Raw genomic sequence first — 22,963 nt, 5'->3', positions numbered from 1 at the left:
TGTTAATTCAGAAAAACATATCAACCAATTCTTATCTGCCTAAATAGATCAGAAACCCAGAAACACAAGGTATCCAGTCTCTAAAACATTGCTAATGTCTACAATATTTCAGTAGCTTTCCCCACTACTTTCTTTCCTATGTTTAACATCCCTTTGGCAGTTTTGTTTCTAATTTAACTTTGTTTCTGGAGTTCTTGAAACTACCATAAGATTAAATTACTTTCTGACAAGGGGAAGTGAAACTGTCATGCAAATCTCAGTGTATACTAAAACCAAAATGTCAGCAAGCAAAAGCAACCAGCAAATGATTCTATCTTAATTTTACTTCCTATTTCTAGTGTCATTTTACAAAAGAAAATACTGTAAATTAATACCTTGTCTAAAGGAAGTGCATGCAGACAGGGAAAATAGCCTTTTATTTTTTCTTATTGCACTGTTTGCATCAGCACAGAAAGAAAGGGTTTTTGGTGTTTCAACAAAGGGACTTCCAGTCATTCACCCCACCAAGTGAGTAAAACTTCAAGCAAAGCTTTCACTGGGTTCATGGAAGATGAGGAGGAATCTGAAGCTCTAGGAAAATTTTTAACCACTTGTATGAGTTTTATTGGGTGAATAACCTTAAAAGCAAAACATATCTTGAAGTGTTTCGCTCAAACCCGATTTTATTTAATATGAGAGTTGGCTCTGAACACATTAAAGTAGCAAAGAGGAGAACACATTTTTTGCTGCAAGGTTTTGGTTTCTTCCACAAGTTTCAATTTAAGTAAACACAAACAACTGGAATTCCAAATTTGTATCAGGTTTATCAAGTAGATATCTAGAAGAACAGTTTAGAATTTTAATAACCATCTGTAGCATAGTATGTGCTGGATTACATTTCAAAATTGCTGAAATTATTTTGATCCTGGATTACAAAATAGGCATTGTAAGGGGAATCCAATTACAGGACAAAAGAAGTGGATCTGCCTACTTAGGAACCTACTAAAGTGAAACAATTTCATGATTTTTATACTTTTTTCTGGCCTTCCCTGTAGAGCAGCTAGAAAGACATTGTTCCTAACCTTCCCCTCAAAGCAAAGGGGTAAAAAAAAGGATAAGAATAAGCAAATAGAGAAATTTAAAGAGATAAAGTGGCAGTGAAAAGGTCCAGGACTTGCAGCACTGCTCTTCCTTAACCAGTTCAAGGGCATAGCACAAATCCACCATTTCCAGATCCCCAGGTTGTTCCTAGCCTAAGCAGGAGACATCCTGAAGGAAGGTCAAACAATCAGCCTCACCTGCAACCCAAGAATTCATAAAGACACAAACCCACAAGATTTCTAGGAAGGATATCAAGCCCATATGATCCCATTCTGAGAGGGGAATGATTACGGATAAACATGTAAATGTACTTTCCAACTTGATGTGAAAAAATGTGACATTTGTCCATGGTCACAAGTCAAAAAATCATTGCCTTAAATGGCTTTCTGATGTGGATTTCTAAAAATAAAACTGCATCAAAATCCTTGTAGTGTTGCTCCTAGTATTTTATCTTGGGAATGCTTTTCCTCTCCACAAACCACTTCAATCTGATAGGTCACGCACAAAGGAAGAGTAAGAAACACGCAATGGTGACATCTCTGAGGAGGAAAAGCCCCTAAACTGCTCGTAAAAAAACAGATTTTTTAGTCCACCAGATTTTTCCACATTTTTATAGCTGTAAAGAGTAATTTGTCTTTAAGCATTACGAAACAAATGGCATTCAAGTGTAAAGTCTCTTCATAAATAGGAAGCACTAGTGTGGGGACCCAGTGAGCCGCTAACCAAGGTAACTCACGTGTAAAGTACTTTTCATGATGCATTACATGTGTCAGCATATTTCCAGGCTAAGAATAGAGTAGAATAAGTCATTCGTTATTTTTTCCATGAAAATAGATTGGAATTCATATTGCACATTATTCATGCAACTAGAAAACTGCAATCTTACATGTTTTCAGTTTTGCTGCTTTTCTTTGCCAAACTGACTGAAATAAATTAAGGTGACACATTATGAAAATCATTGCACATAACAAATTCATAACTTCTAGAGCAGAAACAGCACTAATTGCTCAAAAGCTGTCTTAAACATTTATGAGTTACTGTAAAATATGAAAAGAGTACAGCCTCTAGTTACAAAAAGACAACCATACAGCCAGCAAAGATGTGACTACAGTTCAGGAAGGTAATTCCCAATGAGCTCACAAAGCCTCAGTACTGTAATAATGTGCAGCAGCAAAAAGGTCATTGTGGGCTGACCTCCCAGCTTTTATGCAAATTCCCAGGCACAATGTGAGCTCACCACCTGACTTCTTTCCTACCACAACTGTAATCCAGTCACTCAGCTTAGGCCTGCCCACAGCTGGCAAAGCCTGCTGTGACACGACACCCCTAGAAGCTTTAAGCTTTAACAAAGACTGGAAAAAAATATTCTTCAAAATGAAAGAGTATTTGAACAATCTCTGCAGATTTGCTGATGAATTCAGAGAATTGTCCAAGTCAGATGATATTTATTCTCCCTTTCCTTTCAACTGACCCAATTGCATTGAAAGAAGTTAAAAACCATACTGGTTTGTGTTAGTTTTTGTTTCTTTGTTTGGTATTTTGAATTTTTTAAAATTTTTTTGGGGTTTTAGGGTGTTTGTTGTATGTTCCATTTTTAGCAATTGATATCACTAGAATAGACTTCAACTGCAAGCAGGAGAAGAAACTTGTAAGTTCTTTCCGTTCAGTTACAAATATTAGTATATATGGTCAATATATCCTGCAGCAAACAACAGCAACAGAAAACCAGAGCTCTGCAAAACCTGGAGGCTCTTACAGATGAACAAAAGGGGCAAGATGTGCTGGGTGTGCTGAGAGGCTGTGAGACACTGCAGAGGGAAAGGCAAATGCCAGACCTGAGAAATGTGCAGAGGAGTGCTAGGCAGGCTGGAGTGAAGGACTCCTGGGTTGGCTAAGGCAGCTTTAATGTGGGCATCTGCTGATACTGAGAGAATGCAGAAAGCTGCCTGCAGATTTCTGAAACAGCAGAAATACCACAGTATATGAAGACTAAGTAGTCTGAAGATGCTCTAACTGAATACTGGAGTTTTCTGCAATAGCAGGACAGTATTCCACAGCGGAAGATTTTGAAAAGGCTGTGTCCTCTCCCTGAGATATGATTTCAGTTTCCCTCTCTCCTGTTCACCATCTCTTGTTATGATCTCAGTGAAATAGTCAGATGACGACACATAAGCTTCCAGTTCAGGATCTATGACAAACACATATGAAGACCAGGTTCCCCAAAGTTTTCCAGAACACAGCACTGCAGCAGAACAAAAGTATTTCTGGGTGCAAGATGTAGAGTACCTCATAGCTTTACAATTTATTGGCAAGGGATGTTGCCCAAGTGATTGAAATTAGTAACAAAACACAGTTGGAGACAAGGAAATGGAATAGTACTTTCCTATTAATTTTTTTCCTTTAAGATGTGACTCACACCAAGGAGCTTGAGGACTGGCTATGGCAGTAGAGGCAATGTGAAATTTTCATGTATGCACTCATTGTTTCAGTTCAATAGTTAACCTTGCCTCATCCTTCAGAGAGAAAAGACAGGGAAGAAGGGACAAAGGAGGATCTGGAAGTTTCCCAACCCCTCTTTGTGAGAAAGGTGGTAAGAGAAACAAAAAATAGAATTCTATATGGATTTATATTCATATATAACACATATATATATATGGATGATATAGTTGGTGGTTGTTTGAATTCCTAAGCAAGACTGATTATCATTTTGCCACTCTAACTGAAATTAAAGCAGTGTTAGTGAGATGGAAGAGAAATGTAAACAGAGGCTTTTAATATGCAGCCTTGCAGAACCTAAAACCTAGCATACACACAGATTTCCAGAGCCAGTTCTGTCTGCCTGAGACTTTGATATTCTGATACACAGTACAAAGAATTTATTTGGCCTTTTATTATCTGGGTAATAAATAGTTTGTAAACCTGTTAAATAGATCAATCCATCAACTGGTTTCACTTATAGGGGTATCACTATTTATCTGTTCTGTTAATTTCATGAAGGACTAAAATCAAGATTAGAGACAGGTGGTAATTTTCCTGACAGGTGGCCGCATTACACAGCATTTTCCCAGCTCCCCCCATAAAATACAAATGCAATCTGGAAGCATGCAGTTGCCAAAAGCATCTTATTTTCTCTTCTTTTTTGTGTATACTGTTTCATTTTTCCTCACTTCAGATAGGGACTAAAATAACACATAGAGACACACATTTGGGTGACAAAATTTTTACTTCTTTTTACATTTGAGGAATGTGCACACTGAATCTATTTTTTCCATGATTCTACGTGGCATTTCTGTATGTGGCAATACATTAAACAGATGCCTGTGTATGCATCAAAGTGCTCAAAACCTGACTGAGAGAACAATTTCCATGTTTGATATATATGCCATTCAATGATTGTAAAAGGCAATCTAAAACCTATTGATCAAGCCACAGCAACAGTAAAGTAAATGGGGAAAATAAGATAAAGGATGTAGTTAACTTATTCTTAATACATTCCATTATTTGGTTGCTATTACAGCACTACAATGCAAAAGGGTAAGGGAATCAAATTCTAATTCCTTATGACCTAGAAGACAACATGTAAGAGCACCATCAAAAACATGCACACAAACTTTTAGGCTAAATGCCATTGAATTGAACAGCTTGTGGTTGAAGTGCCAGCCTGAAAATCAAAGGGCCTATGCTCTTCAAGCATCTCATATTAAAGACTGGGTTAAATAATTTTAGTGCTTCAGTTTCCTCACATCAGAAAAACTGGGATAGCTCTGACAATATCCATTTTAATAATTTTGATACTTGGTGATTAAAGGTCACCCTAAAAAATACTGCTTTTTCCCCATTCTGCAGTGTTGCTTTTTGTAGTTTTAATTCATATGGGTATGGCTTTTAAAATACTGATCTAGAACTGTTCTATTTGCAGATCAGTTCAAACATGCAAATGTAAAATGGAAGTATTAAAACCGAATGCATTCTGTCTTCCCACATATTAAATGTTTCTCAAGAGTGTTTAAACTTCCTTTTTAAAGAAACTGATTGAGATCCATCAGAACTATATCATTCCCTGCAGTTTTCTTGGTGTTACACCCATAGGCATTGGCTAATAAGAGGGATTTTCTTGAAAATCTAAGAAACTAAACCCCAAAGCCTAAATGCACTTCAAGTAAAGGCTATGTTACTTATTAAATATAATGGAACCAAAATTGATCTAATTTTTCCTGAGAAAGGTAGAAGAAAGTTTTTACAATGGAAATTTTGTAAGAACAGTAGCTGGGCTAACTGTTCAAACTTCTTTATGTAAAACCAGTTTTTAGTACAACTCCTGGTTGCCCATTATCATAATCAGCAAATATATGTTCTTGCTCATCCATTTTATTTTATTTTATTTTAATAAGGAGAATAACTGAGGGAAAGTGCTGCCAGGCTATGTGGAGGTGGAAAGTACAACATCCATCTGGAATAACCACATTCAGCTCAGAAGGGTTGCTCTAGATTTACACTATTGTACAGAGTATTAAGAGAGGTAAAGGTAAAAAAACCCTCAAATGTGATATGTTTGGATCACATTGGAAATGGGAAACTTAAAAAGCAATAATAACCACAACAAAATCTGATCAATTTTTTGGGTTCCCTGGGCTACAGGAAGCAATCAAACAAGAATATTAAACAATCAAACAAGAATATTTTAAAAAATTAATAATTTCTTTGATTCAGCTTTTAACAGAGTATATTGGCAAAGCTTCCTTTATGCTGCTGCAGACTCCTTATTTGTGTGTGGGTTTGTGTGTCTGTTAAGTAAGATTATTAAAGATGTAGGTATCAGAAATGTAGGTTCAGAAACCAGCAGCTGAAGCCCCAAATAAACTACTAGTAAGTCTTAAAAACATTTATGTTATGCTCTGAAAGGAGCATAGGAATGAGGCAGAATGGATGCTAGCAATGCCCACTCCCAAACTGCATAGATAATACTTCTAAAAGAGACTTGAGATTATCCAGAAAATTACAAGACAGGAAATCTTACATTGGAATCTTGCAAGCACCTTTAAATTAAAATAAGAATATTAAAAAAAAAATTAGTCTAAACATTATTTTCTAAAAACTAATAATAATTCCTCCCAAAATATGCATATGATACTGATCTCTCGATACTTCTTGGACCTCTGAAAAGTCATGAAATTGGAAAAAAACTTTCTCTGGTATCAAAAGGCTGCAGAAAGTCTCCTTAAACAGAAAACAAACTAACTGAAGACACAAAACAAGAGAAAATACCTCCATTGATTAACAGTTATGGCAGAAAACAAGGGTATGACTTACTGCCAATAAAAACCTGAATTCTAATGGGCTTCAAAAATTTCCAGTAGGATCTTCTAGTAATTGAAGAGCATTTAAAAAATGAATGGGAGCTAAGGGAGCACAGTCCACTTTTAGTAGTGATGTTGACATTCTGAAGATAGTTGCCAAAAACAATGGCATTTTAATAAAGTCACAGTATCACAGTACACATGTGATAAATTTTCCTGTATTTCTTAATCTGTTAAACGTCTAAAGAGTTAAACGCGTGACAAATCCATTGGGATTCGCAAGGTTAGCAAGAATCTTTAAACAGACCAAAATAACTTGATGAAAGAGCAAAATGATGGCTATGTGCAAAATTGACAAATTCAGTATAATTTGCACTAGAAGAAAAAAATCAGTTTAGTTGCTTATGCACATCAGGAGAATCTGAACTTACAGCAGGAATTCTAGGAAGGGATGTGTGATTCTCTACAAGCAGCTCTATATGCAGTGTTGATGAATAGAATTGTTGCAATAAAAAAAGCCCCATGGAAGATCCAATATGATTACAAGCTTCAAGCTGACATGGAAGATCCACAGCTCAATTTCTCTTTAAAAGATAACTTTACAAGATTCTGTTGATAAAAATACCCTCCTAAATTTCCAGAATCATGTCTAAAGAATGACTGCAATGAGCAGTGACAACAAGGCTCCAGGGCAGACATACTATGATTACATAACCATTAACTGACTGGAACTAAAAAAAAAAAAAAGCACTGTTTCCATGGACAGTATAAAATTCTCAATTAAATAACATTTGCTAATTTTGTCACTGGTCTTGTCGTTGGTTGATAAACAAGAAGCTAAGTATACATTTAAGAAAGTTGATGAGAAATTAGTTTTCCTTGTTTTTTGTGGTTTTTTTTTTTTAATGAAAGAGATGCTTGCATGAGTCTGCTCTTCCCAAAAGCTTCTGCTGGTTTTTCAGGCAGTTTGAAGATACTTCCTATGAAATTCTCAAACTATCTAGTTTGGGGGAGCTTCTTTTGCTCTCATCCAAGATGCTCAACTATGTCATAAGCAGCAACACAGGCAGGTTTAACTTGATTTCTATGTCTCTGATACCTTCTATGTCTCTGAAGGCTTAACTTCATTCATAAAAGCCACTCACAGCCTCACAGAATAGTGACAGACTTCCCCTTATAATCATTGCTGGAACTATAGACAGGATTAGTTCTTTTCAATCTCTACTAAGGAAAAAGAGAAAGCAAAAATGAGAAATACTGAATTGAAATTGGATTCTAAAGGTAAGTCTAGCAAGCAGGATGATAGTTTTGATTAGGAACAGAAAGCTGCTAATTAAAAGGAAAATAAACCAATGGTTTAAATATATTTGGCTATTTCTAATTCAGATTTTGAAATAGTTTATACAATCTGGGGTCTTTTTTCTGAAATTCAACAGATTTATGTAATTATTAACTCAGTATTAGCACTGATGTTTTAAAATACATTTCAATATATTCACAAGAAAAGAAGTTGTGATTCCAACACTAGCGCAAAACTGACCCAAATCTTGAAGAATTTCTTACTATATGATCACAATGAAGTGATAAAGGAATGCTAAAGAATGTAAATTAAAGCCAAGAATTCAGAAACATGATCACCTGGAAGGCTTAAAGTTGCATGTGAAACCTTGGTTTGTATTCCATTCTGTCTTAATTAAAATCCTGCTGCCAACATCATATCAGAGTCCAGAAGTGCAACATATTTATCCTGAGATGAAGCCCCAAAACAAAAGGCAACAATCTGCCATTGCCTGTTTTTTGTCCATGCACAGACCTTGTAAAACCAGGAGCTGATGATCACACAGGTGATGTTCTAAATATGGGAAATATCAGATGCAAGGGCAGATAACCCTACTTAACTACTGGTTCCTTATCTTTGCAAACTCAGAGATCTATTTATACAGGTTGATAGCAGGAGCCTCATCTAGTGGTGCTTAGAGACAAACCAGTAGCCAGACAACCATCAGGCCACAGTGGAATTTTTGTTTCTGGATAGCAAAGATAACACTGAGCACACAGATTGTGAACATTCTTCCTGACCATCTCCACCATTCACAAGTTCCACCTGTCTTGTGAGAAATTGCACTGCATTAGCAGAAATTGCTGGATTTTTAGGTTGCCAACACTCAGGATCCTGTTCTAAACTAGGGAAGTAGAAGAAATCTTTTAACTATTCAGTGGCAGCAGCTTTGGTGGCTTTTGCCCAGATGAATAAATTTGGCTGTACCTGATGCCCCTCTTGGGAGAACAGAAGAACTTTCATTCCCTGCAGCCAGTTTGAAACGTGCCAGGGGAACCAGATCAGACACTTTGATTGCTGTACTTTGGGAGGAGTCAACCAACCAGACTGTTTCATGAAACCACCAAAATTTTCTCATTTTTCTCCTCATGACATAACGTCAGTCTCACAGGAGATGAGACAGGAAACCAACAACGGAGAAATGCAGTAGTTCAAAAAAGCAGTATTTTATTCTTTCATCCTCATTTCCTCTACGTGTAATGTCTGTGCTTCTTCCTTTCTCTACAACTCACAGTATGACAAAGCAGACAAGGACCCTGACACAGCCTCAAAGCAAAAGGTTGGTGAAGAATCCTGACAGTAGCAAAGCTGAAGAAGTGCGAGGACAGAACTGATAAAGGACTAATGAAAAATGAACTGAACATGCAGACCTAATTGTAGCATATTTCTAAGGACTCTATGTTTGAGTTCCTTTGGTTAGGGTATCAATGTAGAAGTAAAAGAATTCATTAATCTCTCTTAGTAGCTTTTCTGTGAAGCCCTAAAAATGGTTATAGCTAGCTAGAACAGGGAAGCCCTGGCAGGGGTTAGCTAAAATAGACAAGTAAGGTACAACATTCTACCTGCTTGCTCAGAATTACACTATTTAAGGAATTTCAAGTCAGAAAAGAACCATTCCTCTAAAGAAACAAGTAAGGACTCAGTGTTCTTCTGCCCTCTCTTACTTCTAGGAAAATGTAGCAGGTAGCATTATATAAATTCTTTTAAAAGAGTTAAAGTTTTTTTTTAACAACTGGAAAATATCTTGTCTTTAAGTTGCTCAGAAGCCATGAAAACAACACTGTTTCCTTATTGCATTTATTGATCTCCCAGTGATTTAATTTATGCTTTACAAACAGAAAGCTTCTTTGCTGTAGCAAAACTGCCAGCCTAATGAAGTGATTCTTGTAATCTTGAGTCCAAAACAGTGATCTATCAATTAAAACTGAGGGAACCTATAAAATGAACCAATTTTTAATTAGTATTTCCTTTCATTTGAGAGTTGCAATGCTAGAGAGCTCCTAAGGTACAAAGTTCAGGAGCATAGGAGAAGACATTCTTAGGGATGATTTTCACAGGAGAATTTGCTTCTCCTCTTGTTTCAGAAAAGACTGGGATTTCTCATATTGTTTTCTTATTAGCTGGGACATCCTACTTGAGGAAGTTGGCAGCTTGAAAAGCTTATGGTCTGGATGATGATGATGATGTTAATTTAGGTAAGTTATCTTTAATTTAAGGTCAATTTTATTGAAAAATTTTATTTTTGTTGAGAAATACATACTCAAGAATGGTTATTCATTCACATTATTCAAAGCACACACTGTGGAGGCATAATTAAAGCACACCTGGTAATTCACAGATGCTTTTAACAGAGCTCATCACTCTGATGTCAATGTATTTATGGATTTTCTCTGTCTGTTGTTCTGGAAAATATAAACGTGGTATTTTTCATCTTAAAAGCCTTTTAAAACCATGCATTACATTTATTAAATGTAATGACTTCTTGACACTGGTTGATACTTCACTATTTTACAGCCACAAACAGCAGGAATCAAGTTAAAAGCTCTTTTTATTAAAGGCCAAAGGACTTGAAAAGGCAAGCCTTGGCTCTTGTTGACGATTAGAACTTTTATCTCAAAAAATCCATGTGACCAGTTCTAAATTTGCAGGTGTCTCTATCTACCAGACACTTTATTGTATGAATGAAAAGGTGTACTGACAAAGGATGAAAAAGCTTTCCCATTAACAGTGCAACATTTTTTGTGTCTCAAAATAATAAGGAAGAAAAAAGGAATACCTATTCTGCTTAAAATAAAAGTGCTATAAGCAGCACACTGTCCTGACCACACCCTATTTGGAACCACAGCAACTCTTGACTTGCTCAGCTCAGGAGGGCAGGATGTGGGAGTTTGAGACAGGAGGGAATACTCAATTAAGAGAGATGGAACAAGAAATCACAGCTAGCAGGTTTTCACCTAGGATGGGGAGATCTTAGGTTCCAGCCCTATTATAACCTGTGGATGCTATCCAATGATCTGCTAATATAAAATAAATGAATTTACCAAAGATAAGAGCAATGGGTACAGACAGGCAGCTCTGAATTTAAGTGTTACTTTGAAATCACCAAATCTACTGGGTACCATTTGATCTTCCACTACAAACTAATATTTTATAAACAACTTCTGTGAAACAAACACATGAAGCTATTATGAAATAGATATTCCATCTCTCTTGCTAAGATAACATGATCTACAAAAATGAGAAGGACTTCACAGGTTATAACTATTGCATCTAGTCACTGTTCCGAGGAAAATTTATCATCTGTCCTTGAGCACAGATTGGAATGCAAGATTCCCCCTTTAAATTATGTGACTAAATCATTATCCTATAAGCACTGGGTTGCACTTGCTTTTCCTATAAAGTGCAACACTTTAAGATGAAAAATACTTCACAGGTATATATGGTGTGGTAGGAAAAATGTTGTGTGCAACAGGATGTGTAGGTTTAAACATTCTGCTATGAAAATTGAACTGACAGTCCCACATCTCAACTCTGTACATCCACAGTGCAAGGCAGAGGATGAGCACAAACCCTCAGAAGCAGCACCCACTGCTTCATTTCATATTCAGTCTGATCTGCTACATTTGCTCTGAGATGGTCTGCCAGTTCCTAATCCTGTAACAGAGGCTGCTGGAGAAGACTGATCAATCGTTTCAGTGTTCTATCATAAGACAATATTAACTTTTGACTTGATTTTTATATATGAGACTGTACTCTTGGATTTCAAAATGATGCCACTCTCATGAATTTTGCCAGTTAGATAAAATATATTGGTATAAAAACGATGCAAATAATCTACTAAATAGAATGTAGGATGTTTGCAGAAATTTTAAATCCAGTTCTTCAACAGATAAAGTATTGATGCATTATATTAGTCTCTCCTTATTCTAAGCATATAAGTTAAAGTGGAATGTCTCAAAATCTACAAATTAAGATTAATAAAATTGCTGTGAAAAAGAAAGCCCTGTTGTTAAAATCTAATGGGAACTGGGGCACACACCTATCCACACCTGAAATGGAGAAATTATTTGCAAATGTGAACTTACGTATTGCAAGTAACTAGAGAAAAAATACTAAGATAAATATTTTAAAAGCCTAAGTTGGTATGTTCTGATCATAGGTTTCCAAGAGAATATTGACTAAAGCCACTCACCTACTACATGAATGTACTCAAATGTATTCTTCTACCACACATCTCATATTGATTCATCTCATAATAAAAGCATGGTGCTTTTGAAATCAGTGTGTGTCAGATCAGACCACACAATTCAGTCAATCCTTATTTATTTACTGAAGCAACTGAAATACATAAATATGTCACAGAGCTATCAATTCTGCATTGCAGAAAATACAGCTAAATAACAAAACAGAAAGTCAAACTCCTCTAAAAGTCACAGCATTTAAAATGCACTTCTTGTAGCTGTTTAAAATGTAGTGTATTCAGTGACTGGGGCCTTTTTGGAGCAGCCACTCAAAAAACCCAACCAGAAATCAACTATAGTACTAAAGAACCATATTCCAATATTTTTTTCTTATGCTATCTGTGAGCATTTTTTAGGGTTAATGTTGAATGTCAACATATAAATATACTATATATGGTATATCTATTTTATACCATATCGATATATGCTACTATTTATTCAATAAAATGAAAAAAAATCCAAAAACTGATTAGTGGAAAGAATAGTTATTGCCAGTAATTAGAGAGAAGATCTAGCCTTTTTCTGCTCAAATTATCAGTTTTACAATTAAAGCATGTTAAGAGTGCTGAATTTCCACTCACCATTGTCTGAAAACAACAACAGTTCAAACAAACAGTACTGCAGAATCTTTGAGAAGTGTGCTGTGTCTGGGTGAAATGGAGCTGATTTTCCTCATGGAGGCCTGCAGGGCGATGTGTTTTGAGTACAAGACTAAAACAGTGGTGATAAAACACCAGAATATCTCCGTAACAGCACTAAAGAGGAGCAGACTCACAAAATTTCTGGGTCACTTCCCCTCCCTGCGCTCTTTCTGGACAAAGAGATTGATGCCACACTTACATTCTTTAATGCCCTCTAAGACTTGGCTACTTCAGCTATTCATTTTCTGATAGCTCTCAATCCACAATCTCTTTTGGACAAACTTGGCTTCTCCCATGATGGTCTTTTTTAATTCTTCTTTTTGTACTCAAGTGTGGCTTTGAATGTGGATCTGAAGCACCTGGGAAACATCTTGGTTCTTGACTTGAACAGTCTCCTTAGAAAAAGATGTAATTCAGAGACTGCTTTGCACAGATCAGGTGCAAGATGGAGATTCAAAGAATATTGCTTGCTTAATGCCACTAAGAAAAGACAGGTCAGGGGTGAGGAATAGAAATCTAAGAACTGTAAGAACTGGAGTGAAACTAGGTCAGTTAGGGAAAGAGGGCTGACCATGGATGAGGGAAGAGAACTTCTTCAAGAAAACCTTCCCTCCCTCACCCCTCTCCTATGAATGAGATCATAGTCTCTGTTTTGCTCATCTCCCCATTTCTTGAACCTCAGGAAAAACTGTGCTTTTATCCTACACCTTTCCTTGAGGTTTAGGCTGAAATAGTGTGTGATTGTGTCTGTCCCACTTCCTACTGAACCACTCATCACGTGACATGGTTCATGTTCCTTGCTGTGCAAGATCCTCATGGGGGAACTCTTTGGCTTCAGAAACTTCCCCTTAGGTATTCCCAATGCAGAAACAATTATTCAGAGTCACTGCAGCCTTTCTACCTCATAATGGGCATTCAATCCTCCACAGCTCCCTTTCATCCCTGGTCTTCCTCCATTACACGTGCAAGAAAGGCACCTAACTTCAAGAAGTCATCAAGAATTTAAATTGAATGAGTGCCTGTAGCTAGAAAAAAATAGGTCTCCTTTCACAACACTAAAATGCTCCCGCTGTATGTGTCTGTGTACTTTGGGTTTGTCTTTTACTAGATATTAGCTTTCCTAAGTTATTTGGAGAAGTATCAATTCCCTCTACCATCAAGAGGATCTGCCAGATAAAAGCAAAAGAAGAAAAGTGTCAAAATAACTAAGTGTGTAGTATGACTACAAATTTCTGTGGTTTAAGGATGTCTACCAAATTTAGGTCATGGATATTTGTCTAAAAAAGATAATTAGCAGACTGGAAAGGAGGGCAAATTGATGTACTTTGTTTCCTATGCACATCAACACTTCTGTTGATGACAAAGTTTGGAAGAAAGAAGGTAGGGAAAGCTCTAAAGCTGACACAAGGTCTAATTAAGACACATCACTTATTTGAAATAGTTGACTATCACCAGTAGTCATAATTTCACTATGAGAGTAAGTTGAGGGGTTTTTTTATTATACTCAAAAACCCCCTTGTAACAGATATCCAGAAAGCATTTTTCAGATATTGTTCATAAATGCAGTCATCAGCTCCACTTGAAATGCTGCCAGAGTCATCCACCTGTATGCCAGTTTTACATGCATCTCCAAATATATGAAAATCTACATTTTCTCAGTTGATTTGTTTGCAGATGTCAGATTCCATTTTTATCTCCTAGATAAACAGCAACTGAAAGTGAGGGAAGTCCAGTACATTTAACTGTAACATATTCAGTCTCCTTACTTAAAAAGCATGGAAGAGGCTTGGGAAACTAACAAACCCGGGACCCAAATTTATGCATGTGTGCTGAAACCTAATATATATCTATACCTATATGTTTATATATCTGTATATGTTTATTTGTATATATATGTGAATGCACACATAACCAGATGCATAGTAGTCTTAGCATAGAAAAAATCTCCAAACTCTGGTTCTGTTGGATTTAGTAATAAAGGTAAATTTGATTATTTTGGTATCTTTTACAATATTCTTTTATTCTTGTAGATTGAAAATAAATTCAATTCTGTAATAACCTATTTAGCTATCTATACACACAAAAATAGACATTTTTGTATGTTGATTTCCAGGGGAATTTTTAAAAGAACTTATATTAGGAGTACTGACTCTCAGTGAAGTTTGCATTCCTGAATAGCTCAAGTTCTCTACAAAAATCTCAAATACATTGTCCAATGAGACAAAAGATGAAATGTATCAATGATTCCTCCATTTCAAACAATAGAACTTTGAGTTTATGATCTTGTCTGTGCTACCCCCATTCCATCTGCCCAATAAATCACACAGAGTAAACAGCAGAGAACACAGTTGGCTTATTTTAAGGATAAAGAACTACTGAAACCTTGTTTAGATTAAAAGGCAGCAGTTCCAGGGAGAGTAAATCTGTCACAATTTATATTTAGCTTTTATGCCACCCTTCTCACAGACTAAAACCCCAAGTTACATTCTCCTCTTTTCTTTTAAAGTACATCCAACCTGATGTCAAACATTCTTTACCACATTTCCTTTAGCTACTGTAAAATTCCATGCCTACTCAGAACTCTGCCAGCAATGATTTAATTAGTGCTATTTATCTTCTTTGCCAGATTTTCTTTTTTTTAGAGTGCACAAACAGCCTCAGTTCTACCTCCCAGGAATACAGTCTCTCTGTGTATATCAGCTGCTGAAGATCCATGACGTTCAACAGAGCTATCTTGGGTTTAGATTTCACCTTCCCCTTTACTTGGCACAGTTACTCTGGAATTGAAGATATGATTACTGGCTGTTTCACAGAAAGAAGATGATGATCTTATAAAATCACTTAGCTTGGAAAAGACTTCCAAGACCATCGAGTCTAACCACTAACCCGGCACTAAAAAGTCCACCACTAAACCATGTCTCTCAGTGCCACCTCTGCATGACTTTTGAACACTTCCAGGGCTGGTGACTCCACCACTTCCCAGAGCAGCCGTTTCCAGGGTTGGACAACTCCTTCAGCAAAGTAATTTTTCCTAAGATCCAATCTAAACTTCCCCTGCACAACCCAAGGCCATTTTTCTTTTTTCCTTTCAAGTACTTGAGAGAGTGATAAAGTCCCCCAACAGCCTCCTTTTCACAGTGCTAAACACCCCCAGCTCCCTCAGGAGCTAAACACCCTCCTCCCTTGCAGGACTTGTGCTCCAGATCCTTCCCCAGCTCTGTTTCCCTCCTCTGGACACATTCCAGCACCTCAATATCTTTCTTTTAGAAAGGGGCCTAGAACTGGACACAGGATTTGAGGTCTGGCCTCACCAGGGCTGAGTACCAGGGGACAATCAGTGCCCTGGTCCTGCTGGCCACACTATTGCTGACACAGGCCAGGATGCCATTGGCCTTTTTGAAGTCATGTTTGTTTCTTCACAAAACACACCTGTTAAAATAAGTGTTGCTGCACCTTATTTGACATTCAAAAATCACTCTTCCTATTAAAGCATTGGAAGAAGTACAGAAAACAGGCCAGAAAAAGTTATTCCAAATACGATTCTAAAGCAGAAGCTCCCTTGAGCAGAACCTGTAGAATTCTTGTGATTTGCAAATGGCTTTACATGTAGATTTTTTAAACATAAGTAAAAGAGATGGTATCTTCTATACCACTCAAAATTGAAAGACTATTTTGTAGCAAATTTCATAGATAGCTGCAATCTGCCATCCTTGAATTTATCAGATGCAATTTCATCCACTAAGACAAGTCAATTTAATGACCTGCTCCTTAGTGCCAAAATTTTCTTACTCTCCCATTTCCTTCTCTATCCAGTCCCAACTGCACTCCTTCCACTTTCTTTATGCATCATTCTGACTAACATTGGAGGTAAGCACCAGATAAATCAGTTTGTTAATCTGGCAAAAAAAGTAGCACAGCAGAAGGACTGGTATTTTTTCAGGTTAGTGCATTGGATGGCTCACAGAAATAAATCTGACAAGCAGCAGATTTGGAGCAAAGGAAGGGTCAGGACTGGGCAGCTAAGCTAAAGGTGGGGATAGAGCAATGCTTCCACTGGCATGTGTCAGCTAGTCAGAATAATGTTTTGTTTGCCTAGATGTAAAATGGCCACTGTATTTTCTGATAATGTGGCTAAAAAACAGCTGTGCCTACTGGAAAAGCCTTGCATGGGTTGCAGATGCCTTACAGCATTGCTCAAGCAACTAACAGTGAAAGTGAAGATCTGCATGCCCCAGAACCTGCATCCATGACAATATGGAGCCTGAAAGTCTAAAGAATATGTACCCAAAACAGCACCAGACCACACTAAAACACATACAAAACCATATTACTAATGTAAACCCATTTGATGGTGAATTTTCAGTTTTCTAGAGGCCATTCTGGACCCAGTAGGTTTTCTTTGCACTGGATTTAAGACAAACTTCCTCTCATTTCATGATAAGCAAAAATGGTAATAGCTAGAGAAGAGTGTTTTTCAGAATTTCTCACTGCAATTGACCACTAAATAATCAGCAGTTTGACTTAAAAAAGAGTAGATATTGTATTCTGCATGTTTGAAGCAGAGAGCTGCAATGGCTAAACACAGCTCTGATGCAATAAAAGAACTCCAAAGGAAAGGACTCAGTGACTCCAGGAAGTACTTAGAATGAATTTTAACAAGAATTTGTCAGCTGAATAATTGACAATATAGAAATATGCACCCTAAAATCTGAGCACAGCATGCTGCTTCTTCAGATCTGTTACTGGAATAATCACTGTTAACAATACTGATTTTAATCTATTTATTCAGACTGAGAATGCAAAAAATCCCCAGACTTCTCCTTTTCCTCTGAAATCAAGAAGAGACTTCAGTCTGACCAAGTGTCTTAATTTCTCACCTCCTTATATGGTGATACAGAACCTTCTCTGACAGCAGCAGAGACTGCACAGTTGGTTTTATTGTGTCAGAAGGTTCTTCACACTGGTACTAGAGAAGATGGATATGGAGACAATAAGAAAAGGAATTCCATTTCATAGCCCCTCTTCATAGAACGCATTCTCCTGAAACGAGGATATTCCACTTAGAGTGATGTCAAGCAATGATCTGAACAATGATCACAAGTATGGGAGCTGGGAACAGGCTTCTAACAGGAAGAAACTACCCCAAAGGAAAAATGAAATTTGCTGTCTTTAGGACAAAGGTAAAGAATGACCAGATGCCAGAGCAACTGTTTCAGGAGCAGGGTTTTAACCCTTTATTTGCAGACTTTGTATTGATAGTAGGGACACTACCATCGATGGTTTGCAGTGCTGGAGGTAGCCTGCAGTTGTTTGAACTTCCTTGGGAAACCCACAGAGACTGTGAGGATCAGTAGAGCATAGCAACAACAATTCCCAGGGCTACAGAAGCTAGAGAGAGCAGTTGCATCTAAGCACCTTGAAAAGAAATCTAGGAGAAAAAAATTGACTGCCATACCAAAATGAACTTCCATCTCTGCACTCTAATGGCAGCTTATAAATATGCTCTACTTCAGGACAATTTAACATGGTCAGCTTCAGTACTGCTGCTGGATCACTCAAAATGATCACCTGAAGGCCTGATGTTAGACATTAATATTGAGACCTGTTAACTTGTGACCAGTAGAAATACCAATACCTTGTGAATCCTTCAGAAAGTCAAGGAGGCGATAATATAATCATGTGTCTTGGACTCATCACAGCAAAACTTGTTCTACATCATGGCATGAATATTAAATTCAGTATTCCCATCCTTTTGTGTTCCATAAAGAAGATAGTTAGATCCAAACCAGGTGCCTTTGGTACCACCAGTAAACAAACAAATAAATAAGGGGGTAAATTTCTTTGGTGGCAGCCAAGTAGTCTGTCCTTCCACTCCATCCACAGTACTGTTTAGAAACACCAGTCAAACACAATGTATGTATAGAAATAGTTCCCTTTTTCTTATATGACCTACTCATAGCAGAATGAAATTGTGCAGTTCTGTTAAAAAGTATTTTTACAGGATACTGTGCAAAACTCAGAGCCACTAAAACCTGTATTTTCCTTAGTTTGCTAAAAAAAAAACCGCATTACAAATTGTACTTTCAGATGTAATACTTAATCTGTTACATCATTACTTGAATTTTATTGCCTGATTTCAACAACTACAAACATCTGCAACAAGACTGACTTAAATGAGTGGTGTTCTGGGGGTAGTCTTAGGGCCTCTTTCACTGCAAATTTATAAGTCCACAAGTAGGTTTTTTATGTAATATGTTCTGCAAAACTTACAGCCAAGTGGAGAAACCTCAGTTAAAATGAATAAATAAGTAATTCTTTTTATGGTACCCTCTGTCTTCAAAGCACAGTTTCCATTAACTCAGGGCTCAATTAAGCAAACCAGGCTCTCTGTGACTAAGCTGAGAAGCAATTATGTTATGACATATCTTCCAAAAAACAAAAAAAAAAAATCAAATTCCCTGGTAATCCTGCTGCTCTTGCTTGATTAAGATACTAGCACTGGTAGAAATTTTTCCATGAATGAGGCAGGAGTTTGCTAGCAAACAGGAGAAGAAATGTTAAAAGGAAGAACACTTTGAAAAACATTTTTTTCCCTTCTGCTAACTCTTTATAATCTATTTTTATAGAAAACATATAGAGAATTTTATATAAGCTTAGGGATATAGCAATTTTTCCAATTCATGTTCCATTTCCTGTGTCAGGAGATATGCAGGTTTAAATTAATTCTACATGAACCTGGTTTAATTCAGGCTCTGTAGCTGAATTTTCCTCAAAGGAGAGATTTGTAGAGATAAAGGATGCCTAGCCAGTGACAGCACTGCTCCTAGAAAAGCCACATTGCTGAGATAGAAAGAAGAGGTGGGCACAGGAGTCAATCTTCTGCAAGGTCTTCCTCCTACTTCTATCATGAAATTCCCCATACCCTCATATGAAGATATCAGTGAAGCTTCCAAGGACAAAGCCCCAGATTTTTAACCTTGCATACCTCTAAAAAGAAGAAGAAACCATGACTGCTAGACTTGTACTTCTCAAAGTGTGGTGGTTTGACCAGGAAGGAGTGGGAATTCTGGGAAGCTGTGGTCAAACCAATGAGGGTTTTGGGTTTGAGACTGGCACCCGGTGTAGCCAGTGGGGTTTGGACACACCTCCGAGAATACACAGGGGTTAAAAAGCAGGGCACTGCCCTTGGAACGCTCTCTTGGGACGTCGCTGTGAAGAGGTCAGATCTCTCCTCCGTCCAGCCTTGCTGCTGGGCGGGGGAGGGCCAGCCATGCGGTAGGCCCGGGGCCTGGACAGAGATGGGAGGTGAGGGGCCTTCAAGGATGGAAGGGTGGAGGAGCCCCAAGAGACATCGAGACATCGGGCAGCCAGCCCCCCCCCCCCCCCAGGAGGGAGAGTCGGCGGTGATAGCAGCCGGCCCAGGAAGAGAAAGGGGGGGGGAAAAGGGTGCAGCCCGGCCGGCCGCAGCAGCAGCACGTGTGGGAGTATCATCTCGTCCCAGGACAGACAAAGACTGAAAACTTTTAACCCTTTCTTTCATGATTGGGGCCTTGCAAAAATGCTAATCCTCCTCGAAGCTGAATAAGAAGGGAGATAAGAGATGAGATGAGACAAGGACCTGGCCCGAAGAACGTAGAGATGATTGGATGGGGAGAGATGATTTGGAGTGGCCTTTTGGCTGGACTTTTCTTGTGGCCATGGACTCAGTTGTTCCTGTGACACAGAGACTGCATTTAGGGGGAGGCAATGCCTCAAAACCAGGAGGGTTCATTCGTGAGGACCCCCCGGCCCCAGGGGGTTGGAAAAATATGGGGGGGACAGATGTCCCAAAGCAGAGACTGTGCCTTTTTTGGAGTGAGACAAGGCATCCTTGAAAGACAACCCTAAAAGCAGCTCTGGCCATGTCTCAGTGGTGAGAGCACTGGGCATGGAAGGAAGATGTCACAAGCGGCAAAAGGACTTTTTTCCGGGCGGTGCCGAAGTGACAAGGAAGCACACGAGGTTTCAGTGTGTTTCCAGGAGAAGCCTATGGAACAAGAAGGACTCCTTTCCTCTTCATGAACTGCAGTTTGAGTATACTAAAGTGTCGTGCCGGGCTGGGCAGTTGGTGTTTTAGGAGAATGTATCGGATTGGGAAAGTCAGGGAGTGGGGAGGAGGAAAGTGGTTTTTTTGTAAGGTTTTCAATTTCTTTTTTTTCTTTTCCTGTAGTTTAAGTAATAAAGTGTTCTTTATGTTTAAGTTAGAGCCTGTTTTGCTTATTCCTGGTCACATCTCACAGCAGACACCAGGGTGAGGAATTTTCATGGGGGGCACTGGCTCTGTGCCAGGCTCAAACCATGACACAAAGGTACACAAATTCATGGACATTTTCTTCTTTGCATTTGAACATAATACATTCAGTCCACTTCACACAGGTAAGAAATAAAGAGTAGAACTATCAAAGCAGACTTTGTGATATAACTTAAGGTTTAGTTGAGTCTTGTGAGAAATTCTGGGTCAGACAGAAATTGAGGCTTAGGAAAATGCAACTGTTCAGACCAAGAGTACCCAAAAATGGAAGAACCAAAGTTTTAGTAATATTACATGAGACACAGGCTTGTTTTCCACAAGGAGATTTTTCTTTACTTTGTAACCTGCCTTGGGTTCATTGCATTTACAGTTACCTTGGGAACAGGGATAGCAAAAGAACCAGAAAATATTATATTGCTGTTTCATACAACATTGTCCCCTACTTTAAACCCATAATTTATTTAGCTACAAAAAGTCTGAAAAAAAAATTGGTTTATTAGTTCTATACTCTGTAACTTTTAAACCTTTCTGTCTTTCTCCTTTTTTCCTTGTTTTATATGTATTTTCACTGAAGTGGAAAACATTGGAACCTTGCCAAACTAAGAAAATTATGTAGAGAAACATTTTGAAACACATCACATTTAAATATTCTTAATTTTTTCTTTAATTTAAGTCTTCAAATTTTAATTACCTTGTAATTAAATTTATTCTGAATAGACTTCTAACTTCAAAATCCTACTGTATTAAAAACAGCACATAAATTGCTGGCACTGAAGTACCTTTATAATTAACGAAAAGAAATAGGCACTTTTATAGTGCTTCCCCTTCTCCTCTGGGAAAAGATGAATTCTGTCCTAAAATCACTTATTTCCCACCATTCACTTGAAAGTACCTAAATAATTTCATACACAGCCATCTAACTGCAATCTAACACTGGCTAACTGCATTGCAGCAATGAATTTATTTATTGCTAGCACAACATTCACAATTTGCTCATTACCACTTTGCTGTCCACTTTAACTTGGGATGCTGAAAAAGATCAATTCTGTTTCATCTTAACCAATATATGCCAAAACCCTATGCGAAAAATGCAATCAGAAATTGTTCTTTGAACCCCTTAGGGATCTGGTTGATTCCTCAACAGCACATCTTTTTCCAGTCTGTCTCATAGAGCAAAATGAAGTAGAACATAACAAGTGTAGCCTTACCTGAGCGCTGAAGGAAGGTAATTCCCATCCCAGTATTACAAAGACACAGAAATGCTGCAAACTGAGAGTGAGAAAGGATACATTCGTATGGCTCCTGTTCTTGTTCCGATGGCCAGGATTTTCTGCACTGGGTCAAACGCTAAGGCAGTGGGTAGGTAAGGAAAGCCATGGCGAACCGTCTGCAACAGAGCAAAGGAGCAAAGTGACTGACCTGCAACCACTGAGAGCAGCATGGATGGTTTTTTAGTATAATGTTAATAATGGTTTATATGATTTAACAAAATAAAACCTTGAACTCTAGGACTGACTCTTTTTTTAGTAATTGGTTGGGATTGGAGAGGAAGTACTTTGAACTGAATGAATTTTAACTTTTTAAGCTGTCTTCCTCTTCCTTGAAATTATCTAGCTCAAGAACTCTGTCTGCTGAAGCATTCAGCAGTCCCTATGGAACAATGGCAACAAAAGGGACTCCTTAACTGCAGACCTGTTGGGTAAAAGGCAGCTGATGATTCCACAGCTGTATCGCTCCAGCTCCTCCATTACAGCTGGAAACACTTGAACTGATATTCACAAGCAGTTTGGGAACAACCAAATGTATGTTTTTCAGCAAATAACCCCTTCCTTAAAAGAGATCTTACTTGTCTCATATATTAATTACTGCTGATAAGGGAACTTGTTTAAAGAATGTCTAATTATTAGTTTCTAGGCTGAAAAAACCCAGAAGCATATGCTACTTCAGTAAGCTCTAGAAAAGTAACTCACTTTTTATCTTAATGTAGGCATTTATCAAAGACCTCAATTCTGTATCTGGTTTGGTTTGCTTTGTGTTTTGGAGTTTTTTAACTTTCTTAAGTATCAGGATTAGTC

The 22,963-nt window shown here is 37.8% G+C and overlaps 1 protein-coding gene across 9 annotated transcripts in view; it reads right to left on the bottom strand.

Annotated features, from left to right (window-relative positions):
* Positions 1 to 22,963, bottom strand: part of STXBP5L (syntaxin binding protein 5L) — a 184,764-nt gene that overhangs the window by 147,215 nt on the left and 14,586 nt on the right. For all 9 annotated transcript variants that reach the window (XM_074534789.1, XM_005486091.4, XM_005486092.4 and 6 more), the window contains exon 2: positions 22,178 to 22,275. In XM_074534789.1, coding sequence (XP_074390890.1) covers positions 22,178 to 22,275 — 98 coding nt within the window. The remainder of the gene's footprint in view (positions 1 to 22,177; positions 22,276 to 22,963) is intronic.

Source organism: Zonotrichia albicollis, chromosome 2 (assembly GCF_047830755.1).
Source record: "Zonotrichia albicollis isolate bZonAlb1 chromosome 2, bZonAlb1.hap1, whole genome shotgun sequence".
In the NCBI taxonomy this organism is placed as follows: Eukaryota; Metazoa; Chordata; class Aves; order Passeriformes; family Passerellidae; genus Zonotrichia; species Zonotrichia albicollis.
This window is presented reverse-complemented; position numbering and strand designations above follow the sequence as displayed.